Consider the following 14,111-nt stretch of genomic DNA (forward strand, 5'->3'; position numbering starts at 1 on the left):
CTGTTTATAATTAATAAGTGTAACTGCAACCTAACAAACATTAATTTGTATTGTAACAAAGGAAAATACCACATATAACATTATCCAAAAGGAAATCCATAGAAAGATAAAGAAAAAGAAAGGAAGAACAGATATCTGAAGGGAGTCAGGGGAGCCATGGTGCAGACTGAAGAGGTGAGTCTTCAGTCTGCGTCGGGAGATTGGCAGGGTTTCTGCTGTTCTGACTGCAGTAGGAAGCTCGTTCTACCACCAGGGGGCCAGAACAGACAGGAGACGTGACCTGGATGTGCAGGCATTCAGGGGGGAGGTGCCAGATGCCCGGAGGCAACAGAACCATAGGCAGCTATATAGGATTTGATGGTCTTAAGGTAGACCGTCTCTTCAGCTGCCCGATAGGCCAGCACCACGGCTTTGAATTTGATCCGAGCCAATATAGGTAGCCAGTGGAGGGAGATGAGAAGGGGAGTGACGTCGCTGAGTTGTAGATCAGCAGCATTCTGAATGAGATGAAGGGGTCTGATGGTGGAGGCAGGGAGGCCAACAAGGAGGGAGTTTCCAGACTGGACGCGATAAGCGCCTGGATGGGTCGGGCTTGTAACTGAAAGGTCGCAGGTTCGATTCCCAACTAAGACAGTACCATTGTACCCCTGAGGTACTGAACCTGATTTGCTCCAGTAGATATCCAGCTGTATAAATGGATACAATGTACAAAATGCTAAAGTTGTGTGAGTCACTCTGGATAAAATCTTCTGCTAAATGCCTGTAATGTAATATAATGGACTAAGGTTTGGATTGAGTAGATGGTGAGGGAGGGCTGAATTCTCCAGATGTTGCACAGGAAGAATCTGCATGCCCAACAAACTGCCATAATGTTCTCAGACAGGGATTCATCCTTGATATTGAGGCAATCCATAAACTGCAGTTGGGCGGAAGTGGAATTAAATGATGGCCATATTGCTTTATTTTGACGCAGTACAGCAAAGATGCCATGGGCAATATTTGTTTATGAAGTTGTCCGTTGTCCTTAGAACTATGTGGCTGTCATAGAACTATGTGGCTTGTTTGTAACCCTTTTAAAAGAATTTCCTATAATATGATGTCCCTGAGTCCTTACTTGAATGTGGCAACCTACTGAAGTCTGTGCTAAAGTACATTTAAATACAATGCCTTAGTTTTCTAGACAGCTAGTTCACTTATCCAATTGGCTAATAATCATAATTATTGGCTAATAATCATAAAACTCTGAGGCCAGACCCTTATGTCTCTCTTTATTTAAAAGTGTGCAGTGATTTTAGTACATCTGATCTCACAAGCTACTGTTTTTGCTCACGTTCCCTCGTGTGTGTTGTGGCTTCATGCGCACGCAATCGCGCACGTGCTCGCAAACACACTCACGCACACGCGCAAAACACACAAGCAGGCGCACCTTCCACCCACCTTTGTGGAGTTCAGTTCTAATTTTGATAAGCAGCGGAACGATTTCGTGCACAGCAGTCGTCATAGAAACACAGGCTTGTGCGAATGTTTATAGAAGGAGCCGGTCCACCCCCTCAGCACACAGTGATTTATCACTAAAGCGGGGAGACGGATGTCTTGTAATAACTTCTGTTGCCTTTAAGGAGGGATGACTCCAGATTTGGTTTGACTGTGTCCAGGGGCTCAGAGATGGCGGTCTTAATCCGCAAAGCTCTGTCGAGTGTGTTATAGGGAGCTTTGCTGGATCCTGATTTCATATTTAGGGTGGAAGCCACGGAACTAACACAATTTCCTGCTCCATTTCCTCCGCACCCCCAAACCACCCCCCCACCCCCCCCCCTACTTTTCTTCCCCTGCTCCTTTGGACAAGGTGGAGTATGCCCCCCCCCCTCCCTCACCCACCCGCCCGCTGGCCAGGGGTCGCCGTGGTTACATACGAATGGAGAGCAGAGCGATGCCGCGTAGGAATGCTGCAGTCGCGGTCTGGTAGCACAGCTACATCAACAGGTCTAGAAGCTCCTCCCCCCCCCCCACAGAAACACCCCCCCCCTCAGTGTTTCTGGTTCAAAAAGAAGCAGTGCAAAAAAAAAAAGCCCCTCAAATTAATTTGTCCCGAAGCCGCCACGTCCGCCCATCGAGGGCATTTTTTTTGGGCTGAGCGGCCGCAGTGCTCTCCGGGGGGGCGCTGTTCCCCGATCGACCAGAGGTGGCGCTGTCACGCAGCGAGGCGGGAGTCGTGCCGTCGGTCGCTCCTTTCCGGAGGGAAGCCACGTTCGTTTGAGCGAGCCGTTTAGCGTCCCACAGCTATTCTCTCTAAATTAGATGAGCTTTTTTCGTCACATAAACATGCATCCATTTCAGTGAGGGAGATGGCGAATGTGACGCATCGCGGCTCCAGAAGCTCAGAGTCTTCCTAGAAACGCGTTACCGTGCTTTGTTGGTTGCACCTGCAGGATGCTTTACCTGCCGGCAATACCTGGCAAGGCTGAAATGGCTGTGCGTTGGGAGTGCTGACCCATGCCTGTTACTGGAGTGCTTTTTGCCAGCACGTGTTAGAGAGAAGAGAAAAGCGAGAGAGCTATGGAAGCTGGTTTTAGAACGCGCGGGGTAGCGTGTGGGTTCCAGTGGCGGGTGCCCACGCGATAGAAGAACGATGAGAACGGAATTTAATCCCGACCCGACTGGAGCCCCGGACTCCCTTTTAGGTTATCTCACTTTCTCAATGTTTTTTTTCTTTTTTTAACCTCCGGTTTTAATTAGGTTTTTAATTGGCGCGTTAATTGCGTAATGAGATCAGCAGGCAGCGCGGTGTCTGATAGAAGGCAGGCGAAAGGATCCCGCGGAGCACCGAGATCACGGTCTATGAACCTCGGCGCTCTTCTAAGCCCTGATTGCCTTTTTTTTTCGGAGGGGGAGGTCTTTTGCTCAGGCGTTTGCCGTCGCTGATCTCGGCTCTTCGCCGTCGCTGATCTTGGTCCTTCACCGTAGCTTCTCTAGGCTCTTCACCATTGCTGATCTCGGCTCTTCTTTGTCGCTGATCTGGGCTCTTCACCGTCGCTGATCTCGGCTCTTCACCGTCGCTGATCTCTGTCCTTCACCGTAGCTTCTCTAGGCTCTTCACCATCATCGATCTCGGCTCGTCGTTGTCGCTGATCTGGACTCTTCCCGTCACTGGTCTCGACCCTTCACCGTCGCTGATCTCGGCAATTCGCCGTCGCTGATCTCGGCTCTGCAGTTCATACTGCTCGAGGAAGAGTGCGGGACGAGGGCCGCGGACGCGTTCGCGGCTGACCACCGAGGCACTGCTGTGAAAGCACTAGGCTATTATCATTGCTCTTACTGTGGTGCTTCCCTGCCTCCCTGCTCTGCAGTCAGATCTACTGCATCGAGAACGCTCACGGGCAGCTGGTGCGGGACCTGGACTTCAATCCCAACAAGCAGTACTACCTGGCCAGCTGTGGGGACGACTGCAAAGTCAAGTTCTGGGACGTGAGGAATATCGGCGAACCGGTGAAGACCCTGGAAGAGCACTCCCATTGGTGAGTGCTGTGTCATGTGACCCTGCCCACTGACTACACACACACACGCACACCGGCATACATGCACGCATACACACGCATGCACACACAAACACACACACACACACACACATTCACATGAACACGCACACAAACACGCATGTACACACACACACGCCGATGCAAACGCATGTCCCAATGGGGCTCCTGCCTCTAAGGAGAGAGGTCAAAGGTTCAATGCCCTCCCCCAGTTTACTGTGTGTGTGTGTATGCATGCATATATGCATGCGTACACATGCATATGTGCCCGCATGCATTCCTGCATGCACGTACGCGCGTACCCTGCGGGTGCATCTCGCGCATGCGTCCGCCCGCGCACGCTGCAGTGTTCGAAGCCTCATTGTGAACCGGCCGCTCACCCGCTCGCCTCCCCCCCCCCCCCCCCCCCCAAAGTGCACGCGTGCGCAGAATAGATAACGGCACGGAGCGGGAGGCGCGGCGGCACCTCGACGGAGACCCGGCGCAGCACCGTGCGCCGCGTGATAACGTCTCCGGCTCGGGATGTCAACCGACGGGACAGAGCGCGAATCGACACAGCCCCCTGATCTGATCCCATTTAGATATGAAATTACAGCCACGAGACAATGGCACTTTTTTTGGGGGGGGGGGGGCTTTTTATTCTGTACAGTGCGGGATGTGCCGCCCGTCCACCCCTCCCCGCCCCCCCCCCATCCCCCCACCCCTCCTCCGACAGGGACGGAGGTATTAGGGAATCGTTTTTTGGGAAGCGGATTAAAGGGGGAAGCAGGCGGAGGGGTTCACCGAGCCAGACTTTCTGTCAGCGCGGTTATCCTCCAATCCCTTCCCTGGGACATGGATTGCTGCCTAAAGTGGCACGGCCTGTCAGGACACCAGCCTCATCAGTGAGGGGGAGGGGGGGCGGACTTCATCTCATTCTCTAGGACTGTGTGTATGAATCTCCATAAACCCAAAATGGTTAGAACAGTTATATTTACTTAACATTCTCTGACAGTATTTGTCAATGCGTAGTTGAAATGAATCAGAGTTCGTTGTAACCTGCAGTTACTGGTCTGCGGGGGCCACGGTCCTGCTCGTCTGTTGCCTGTAGCGCCCTGTGCTTTTGGCGGGTGGGTCCGAATGGCTGCAGCTCAGCTGAAATTCGCTCCGTGTCTCTGCCTCTGCGGTGGAGCTCAAAGCGAGGTAATTGGCTGTGTTCAGGCGCTCGTCATAATGAGCTCGGTGCTGCTGGACAAATGTTCCACCTTCGCCCAAAGATGGTGAGAATGCTGCAAGTAGTGAAGACCTCTCAGAAAATACATGTAGGGCTCAGTAAACCTTATTCAGACGGGTACAGTTTTTTTTTTTACATGCTGCAGGTGTTAGAGTGAAAAGTCAGTTCACAGCAGAAGTGGGTACATGACATGGTAGTGTTAAAAGTGAATACAGTACATTAAGTCCCCTTTTTTAAATATAGAATGTTGCATTTAAATTGCAATACAGTTTTGTCAGAGGTGACAAATTGAATACTGGTACTGGTGAATTCTGATGAAGAAAATGGATAAATATGTATCAGTAGCCAAAGGTGGTGCTCCCTGAACCAACATGTGGTTTAATTGTGGTTAGCGTAATTAGTAATCATAAAATCTGTACTTGAGATGATTCAGGTACTGCTGTAGCGTGATTGCTAATGACTGCAATACAGGTGGCTTGATGAGGAGGCTGCATGGGCACCATCCCACCAACGTATAGAATGGCAGAACACGCCACCCAGTCTGCAAAAACACGGGACCCTAGTTGTCAGTCAGCAGGCATAGTTGTGTTGCTACGAAGCGCTGTAGGAAGTCGTCTGATTGGTTATTTGGTTGATTGGTTAAGAAGCCTTGTGAGTTACACATGGCTGTTTCCCACCCATTGTTCTGTTCGTCGTAGAGCTTCACTGTCTTTGTTTAGCTTTTTTAAAACAATTTCCCCCCACTTTTCTCTCCAATGAGGAGAAGTGGCTAATCTAGTCTGCAGGCACTCCTCTGATTCGTTCGCCTACCAGCCAGGGACTTTTTTTCCACATTGCAGACCACACATCACTGACAGAAAGCTAGAGTCATCCAAGGAGAGTTGCGTCTCTCTCTGATGGTGTCCGGTAGCCTGTGCACACGTGGTGCATTGTTGGGAGGGGCTGACGAGGCGGTAACGTGAGGTAACCTGGTCGACTAAAGTCCGGACCGAAACCTGAGACACCTTGGATACAGGGGCCCGTGCTCCCTGCGAGCGTCCGCACCGCCCGAGCTGCTCGGGAGACTCACCCCCTCTTTCCACCGCCGTCCTCAGGGTGTGGAGCGTCCGCTACAACCACTCTCACGACCAGCTGGTGCTGACGGGCAGCAGCGACAGCCGGGTCATCCTCTCCAACATGGTGTCCATCTCCTCCGAGCCCTTCGGCCACCTGGTGGACGAGGACGACCTCAGCGATGCCGAGGACAACGGCCAGGAGGAGAAGTAGGGAGGCGTCGTCCTTTCCCGCGCACTCTTCTCTTTCAGCTTCTCACTTTCACGCTAGTCCAGAGGCAGCTTTCAAAATGCTTATTTTCACTGCAGGTGGACATTAAGAGGAAGCAGTAGACTAGCCAGATGGTCAGCTGCTGTTTTCCCTCCATCCTCTCTGCTTCCTAATAGAGAGAGATTCCAGTCCTGTGTTCCACTTTATAAATGCTGTTGAAGAGGTGCCGTTGAGAACAGAACATCTATTGTCTAAGCATTTACCGACGTGCCTTTTCTTGAATATTCTTAAGATTCGTAGTCTTTAGATTGGTGAACGGAACTTCATTCCATTAATACTAGACAATCTGCTTAGTCCATAGAACCTGTGTGCCCCATGCACGGCCAGTGTTCATGGTCGTTCACTTAAATGTCATTAGTAGCTTCTCTAAAAATTATCATTTAGCCTGTACTAATAAATTAAACATAAACATTCAACAAAGACAACTTTTTTGAATGTTTAGTTTTTATTTCAGCTCAATTGTTTATTAAGAATAACTTTCAGTTGGCTTTAATGGGTTGTTCCAGTTGCTTTGATAAGCCCATTATTAATTTTGACATTTAATTACACTGGACAATGTTCACTTAAGCCTAGTGTGGTAATTTGGTGATTTAATCATAAACATTGCTGTGCAATATAAATGTTGATTCATTGAGTGTTTGGATGTTCTGTACCAGGTTGCTGGTCTCTACAATGTGGATTTTTATCTGATTCTTGATACATGCAGCCAAGCTTTCATTGGTGGGGAAAAAATGTTGGATAAAAGCAAAATTTGAACACACTACGCATGACAGAACGCGTTCCTCTGGATAGGCTGGAGCGAATGAGGTTGCCGAATCGTGGGCGGACCTCGGAGAGAGGCCGCGTGAAGGTGCCGCGTTCCGAACGCGCGCGTTTTCTGAGGCCCTCCCCTTTCCCCCCTCTCAGGTGCAAGGAGCCCCTCCAGGACAGCATCATCGCCACCTACGAGGAGCACGAGGACAGCGTGTACGCGGTGGAGTGGTCCTCGGCCGACCCCTGGCTCTTCGCCTCGCTCAGCTACGACGGGCGGCTGGTCATCAACAGGGTGCCCCGCGCTCTCAAATACCGCATCCTGCTGTAGGAGCCGGAACAGGACCCCCACCCCCAACCCCCACCCCCAACACCAACACCACACCCCCCAAACCCCCAACCCCCAACCCCAACCCCCTGCCCGTGTGCTGCTGTTTTGTCTGATCTACGGGGATCTGAGGGAGGGAGGGAAAGGCGGAAAAAAAGAAAAAAAATCAGAGCCTGCACCCCACTGGTGTGTCTGATCTGCGGGGATCTGAGGGAGGAGGGGAGGGAGGGATGACGGGAGGGAGTGAGAGAGAGAAAGGGGAGGAAGAAGGAAAAAAATCTTCCAGTGCCCTGCTGGGCTTTCCAAAGTGATGGATGGGTGGTATGTGGATGGAGTGAACAGAATGAGAGGGAAAGAAAGGAGGAAGAGAAAAGAAAAAAATAGCCTTCAGTCTGTTGGAGGGAAGGATAGCTGGATGGACGGATGGAAGGAGGGAGGAGTGATAATTCTTGCCTACGCCGGTCTGGTTTTTCTACACTAATGAGAGGAGGGCAGATGGAGAGAGAGGAGTCAGAGGAGGAGGGGAGCGTTTCCGCCAGTAACGCTCCGACGCGGTTGCTTTTGGTTTCTCGTCCTATTGCGGGTTTACGTTTTGAGGACGAGGGTCGGCGAGGGCGCTTGCCGTTCCGTAAACGACCCTCGGGCCCGTGGCCCCGCCCCGTCCCCCCCCGCCGTCCCCCGCTAGCCTCGCCCTCGGGTCTGACGTCTGGCCCCGGCACCGAGCGCGGCGCTCAGCCGCGAGGAACCAGCTTTCCAGCCGGCCCCTCTGCGGCGTCTCCAGGAGCGGGCAGCCGAATGGCGGACATGCCTTTCCCTTAATTAGCCGAATCACACGTCCAGTACAGTAAGCCAAAGAGGGGGAGGAAGTCTCGACGGCATGTTTGTGTCACAGCGGGGTGCCGGGGAGGCGGGGGTGGGGGGGGGGATGGATTCGTTACAAAAATCGCTTCATGTGTCACGTCCTTTAAAAACAAAAACAATGAGATGCCCAGGGTTATTGTTTTCCTGATTAAAGAATAAAATGAAATGAAAAAGCAATCATTTCTGGCTGTTTTTTTAAAAATTATTTCTTTTTTTGGGGATTGGGGAGGGGATGTTTGGGGAAAGTGGCATTGGGAGAGGGGTATGCAGGGATTCACTTCCTCAACATTTCATACGGATTTGTGGTGCCATATTGTTTCCCTTAGACAACATTCACCTGTTTTTTTTTTTGCCACTTTTTGTCAAAGCGAAGAGCTTCCCTGAATGTCGACAGGTCGTCCACGGGCGAGAAGACGGACGAAAGGCAGTGTGGAACACCCCCCCCCCCCCCCCCCTTCACTCACACAAACACAAACACACACACACTCACACTCCACCACCCTCCTCCTCCTTGCCCCTGCCAGATCTCCAGACGGCAGTGTTTTTTTTTTTTTTTCGTGACGATGCGTGAATGTGACGGCTCCAGCCTTCATTAGAGCGGACGCGAATGACAGGGGAGTTTTAATTGCAGCTTGACTCCTAGGATTCGCCGTGCGTTCGCGTTATCTCCGGGGGACGTCCGAGGTCTTCATTAATGATGTCGGGGCTAGCGGCCGCTAAGTTTGCCGAAGGGCCTCGCGTTTGTTTCCTCCCCGTGTGTCCGCCAGCTTCCCGCCTCGCGGTGCCGGCGGAGGGGAGTCGTCGTGACGGGTGTGGGTTGGAAGCTCTCGAGGAGAGGGTCCCCCTGGCGCTCCACGCTTGGGAGCGCCTCTGCTGCCAGTCACCCCTCCCACTTTCACCTCTCCCCCGAGTTGACATGTGTCTCAGTGTGAGGAGGCTGGGGGGGGGGGGGGGGGGGGTGGTTTGACAGCCTTTGATTGATCTGGAGCTTGGCATGTTTCGGGACTCTCGTAGTGATCCGTGCCTCAGTGGCGTGGATAGCGCGCCAGGGCGGCGGTGCAAAAGCCCCGTGCCCAGGAGACCCGGAAAAGGGAAGGAGGGAGGGAGGGAGGGAGGGAGGGAGAGTTGGATGTAAAGCGACAGCCAGACTCTCAGAGGGAGATGCTGGAAAAAGGCGGAACCCTCTTGAGAAAGAAAGCAAAGCGGTGTTTCTGAGGACAGAGGGAAGTAGGGGAAAGGGAGGTAAATAGATGTACGAAAGTATACCATCCATAATTTAAGGCAGGAATTTTAAGTGTGTATGTACAGCGCCATGAAAAAGGATTTGCCCGCATTCTGATTTTCTCCATTTTCCCATTTTTTTTTACATTGAATTTAGTCAAATCCTTTTTGTAGGTTCAAGTTGCAGTTAGTCTGAGAGAAAAACCGACCCCAACGTGTGTTGCTTCTTTCATTTCTTTTATTTGCAAGGTATTCAGTTCTCTGCTGTGGGAAAAGTTACTGCCCCTTAGTTAAATCAACCCAGTCAAAGGGATAATTAGAGTCCGGTGATTGAACACAGGGTTCATGACTCCACAATCAGACAGGGGCTGGGCTGAAATAGGATTCATGGGAGAGTAGCAAGACAGAAACCACTGCTCACTAAGAAGAACATGAATGCACATCTCTAGTTTGCCAAGAAGCACCTTGATAATGGCACCTTGACTCTTGGAAGAATGTTGTATGGAGAGATGAGTCAAAGAGTGGAACGATTTGGATGATGCGTCCCATTATGTCCGGAGAACAGCATTCCACAGAAAGAACCTCATATCAGTGGTCAAATATGGTGGTAGTGTGATGGTTTTGGGATGCTTTGCTGACCTGGACTTGCCAACTCATTGAAGGAACTGTGATTTCTGCTCTCAATCTGAATGTGAGGTCATCCATCTGTGAGCTGAAGCTGAAGCACGGTTGGGTCATGCTTAAAAAAAAACTAATTTAAAGTTTTGCATGGGCCTAGTGAAAGTGCACACCTAATCCTAATTGAGATGCTGCAGTTTGGCATGGAAGGGTGGGCTAAAGTTCCTCCACAGAGAAGTGGAGCTGATCATGAACTACAGAAAGTGTTTGGTTACACTTCATTGCAGCTAAAGGTGCTACAAGCAGTTAGTGAGTGTAAGGGGGCAATTACTTTTTTTCCACACAGGGAAAATGGGGGTATGAATACTTTGTTCATTACCCATTTTCCTTATCATTCACCCTGTTACGGTCTGACCCTAGACCAGGTTGTAACAGCAGCTTGGATGAATCTTAGACTCATTTTAATATGCACAAACATACTGGATGTATAAACAAGGATCAGTGTTACTTCTCTGTTGGAACAATCTCTGAATTCATAAAACGGGATTTCTGACAAATAGGCTGGGCAGCTCATCTGCTGATCTGCTGCATGATGGAAATACGTTTCAGGACTACTAATCAGAAAGTTCTATTGTACAACTTACATCTTATGGTTGCAAGATTGCAAATGACTTCTAGTTCACGAAAATTGTTCCAGGAAGCCCACTGGCTTTGCTTATGTGGTAGCATACCAACTTGAATCAATGAAATGGTCATTTTAACTTATTCATTCAGGACACCTATCATCAAAGTTAAAAGTTTTATTTACAATCTTAAAAGATAATACATTTGGTGATGTGGCTCTGTTCTGCATGTATGGATAAGGGAGGGAGGGCAGAAGCAAAACCCCCCAGAAGGTGCACACGGAACAAGTACAACAGCACTATGGACAGTCTTAGAAATGCATGAGGATGGAGCTGGGTTGGAGGAGGGGGTTTAGACCCCAAGCATGCATGGGGTCTAAACCCCATGGGGGAGGCTATTTAAGTAAACCACCCTATTATGTGAATGGACTGTGGTAGGTGAACATCACTACTCGGATGAGCCATCAACTGATTCAGCCAGAGTCGAGCTTGACTCGCTTGCCTGAACTTACACACACCTCAATTTTACCATGACTTACGTTGATAGCTACATTCTAAATGGTTATCTATAACAATCACTTGCTTAACTATTTAGCAAAAAGTAAGCAAAACAGCTGATAAGTATAGCTTCCCCTGACAAGGAAAACAGGGCAGGGACTTCTCTTATGAAGTTTTATAATGTTGAAGAACACATCCATGCAGACCCTTTCAAGATCATTGATATCCTTAGATTTGCATTTATGAGCTGATCTTTACAATACAGTCCATGGGTTTTCAAAAGGATTTAACTGCAGAGACTGAGATAGCCACTGCAAAACAATGACTTTGTTTTCACTGAACCATTTCTGTGTTGATGTTTGTGATCTTCATCATTTTGTAAGGTCCAACTACGGCTAGGTCTCTGCCCCCTAACAGGAAACAAGGTTTTTGGATAAAATGTCCAGGTACTTGGTGGAATTAATTATGCCATTGATCTTAATAAGCGTGAATGCCCCAAATCATGAATGAGCCAGTACCATATTTGACAGTAGGTATGAACAACCCCTCCCGATCTCCTCTCAAGTTCCTCTCAAACTGCTGCTTTACCTAGTCACGGGTGGAGGAGAGGCCTGACAGGCTTAGGAAGGGCTTTCAGACGAGGCCACGTACACAGTCTCATACCGGTTCCTGCCCAGCGTGATCACATTCAACGCCAGGGTTGGGTTTGGGATCAAAAACAACATGGGATATGTGGCTTACAGTAAATGCTACCAAGGAGAGTTGCCTATCCAAGCACCAGGCCTGTTTAGGAATTTGTAACTATTAGTGCTTCTGTGTTTCTTTTTTTAGCAGTCAACAGATCATTTGAGAAGAACTGATAAAACTCCAGCCCTTTCTATGACAATGGTCAGCTGGGGCAACACTGATCCCAACTTAAAATAAAACCTTCAGTGTCAACAATTTGGCTTAATATCAATTTCATTTTAAGATTACAGGTTTTGTAACAGGCATTTGAGTCTCAGTTCTTTGATTTTGTCATTTCAATTAACAGTGAACAACACACAACAACAAAGCCTTCAGTGGCCAGTATGCTCCTGGAATTAGCCAACATTAGATCCTAATTGCTCAACTGAATTTAATGAAGCTGCTTGGGTATTGAATCCCCAGCAACCACTTGAAAAAAATTGTTTGTTTGCTTTAAAACTACTTTGTGATGCTCTCCTATTTCAAGGGCCACCTTTGTTTATATTTATTTTTGAGTCAAAAAGTGCACTTAGTGCCATCCAATAAGAATTAAGCCCTTAAGCCTAACTTGTACGGAGGGAAAAAATGTGCTAGGCGTGTAATGCACTTTAATTTTCTAAAATTTTGTGGTATTTTTTAATGGCACATAAACTCACAGATGCCTTACAATGAAGCCATACTGTATATGCGCCTGAAGGTTTTTTTTTTCTTGTTTCTTACCCACAATTTTCCAATCATATGCTTTCTTTAATCTTTGTGTGCATTGAATATGTAGTGCAGTTATTCTTATTTGTGTCGGTAACATTGACAGTAATATATTTTAAAAAAACAGCTTGGGGTCACACAAGTGTCTTCCTTTTGACAGTGGAGCAGGAATTGAATTCTGAAAATGAAATAAATGGCTTTCAATTTAATTTAAATGTTTATTCATGTCTTATGTGCAAGAGCACAACCTTGGGGGGACCTGGAGTGATCATAACCTGAATACCTGTGCTTTCTTTTGAATTCAGGAAATTCACGCAATCCCTTGGAACGAAAATTAATCACAAAAGACATTCAGCCCTAGAAGAGAATAAAAGAAAAACATCAATTGTACGTTAAATGACACATCAAAGAGTGTTATACCCTGTGTTTCTTGTTGCCTTGAGTGGTAGCTGTTGTTGGAATGGGTGATGCTTGACTGCGGTTTAGAGTATAAATGCAAAAGAGGCATTATGCTCCAAGGAGAGTGTCCATTTGTACAAATGCTTGGCTATACTTTATTTTAATTCATGAGATAGCAAGGTAAGAGCAAGTTATTAATCAAATTTCTAAAATATTGTAATAATTGTAAATATTTAAATAATTTGTTATTATTAAGTAACATATTCTTACTGAACATTTCATTAACTGTTTCATGATCACATTTCATTTCAGAAATGTGATCCGTGATGTTTTGTGTGATCTTTTATTGAGAACCCAATAGCAAATAAAATGATTCAATGTTCAGGATTCATGAACCCTAGACCACTGAGGCTTTCAAGTTGTAGAACTATTCATTTACAACCTTTCACTGAGGTTGTGGTGAATAAAAACATTGTACAAACATTTTTGCATTTCAAAACCCACAAGTTTCTCGTTAAATTCTTAGACAAATTGATTTAGATCACGCTTATAGTTTTCTTCAGGAATGTTTAAGGACTCATTCGTGGCCCAATAAATCACAAGGACACATACAGCAGACACGTGATGACTTCTGTCTTGCACCAACTCTACGAAGTGAAGTGCCTGCAAATAAATCAATTTTCATATTAGGATGTTGTTGGAATATATTTTGTTTATAAGATGACTTAGAGAATTTCTTTGTACAGTAAATAATTGTGAATAATGAACAAAACCTCATTTAGATCTTTTTGACAAGATGCTGTAATATTTTATTGATATTTAATTTATTTTATACTGAAGAAGAATAAAAATTAATGAGCTTGTCATCAGGAAGACACCTAATTAAGCAGACTTTTTGTTTGTTTTACTCGTTACCGCAGAAATTGGAAATATTAATTATTTCCAAATTTGTGCCCAATCTGATGGAAACATGGGAAAGTGCAATTGTATAAGTGATTTTATAAAAGCATCATTTTGAACAGTAATCCAAGTGATCTTGTCCACAAAAAAACTGAAAGGATGTTTTTAAGCCACATCACTTTATGAAAAAACTGATACTGTATGCAGTTTTTTTATTGCTTCTCGCTGATTCAGATCATTCCATGGAGAGCATGTCATTGGTTGTTTGGTGCTAAAGCCCTTACTTTACTGATGATTGGTCGGTTCACCAGGTGTCTAAGTATAAACCAACAGACACTACAACTGGACACAATATTGACAGCAGCTCTGTGTGCTGCCATGGATCCACAGTGATCTGGATGGGGTTTGGGGAT

General features: G+C 47.3%; 1 protein-coding gene across 1 annotated transcript in view; it reads left to right on the forward strand.

Annotated features, from left to right (window-relative positions):
- The window catches only part of eipr1 (EARP complex and GARP complex interacting protein 1), a 34,866-nt gene extending 27,642 nt beyond the window's left edge, over window positions 1–7,224 (forward strand). Inside the window, exons 7-9 of the mRNA XM_035408990.1 lie at window positions 3,348–3,515; window positions 5,841–6,008; window positions 6,976–7,224. Coding sequence (XP_035264881.1) covers window positions 3,348–3,515; window positions 5,841–6,008; window positions 6,976–7,150 — 511 coding nt within the window. The 3' untranslated portion in view covers window positions 7,151–7,224. The remainder of the gene's footprint in view (window positions 1–3,347; window positions 3,516–5,840; window positions 6,009–6,975) is intronic.
- The last annotated feature ends 6,887 nt before the right edge of the window (window positions 7,225–14,111 follow it).

Source organism: Anguilla anguilla, chromosome 1 (genome assembly GCF_013347855.1).
Source record: "Anguilla anguilla isolate fAngAng1 chromosome 1, fAngAng1.pri, whole genome shotgun sequence".
NCBI lineage: Eukaryota > Metazoa > Chordata > Actinopteri > Anguilliformes > Anguillidae > Anguilla > Anguilla anguilla.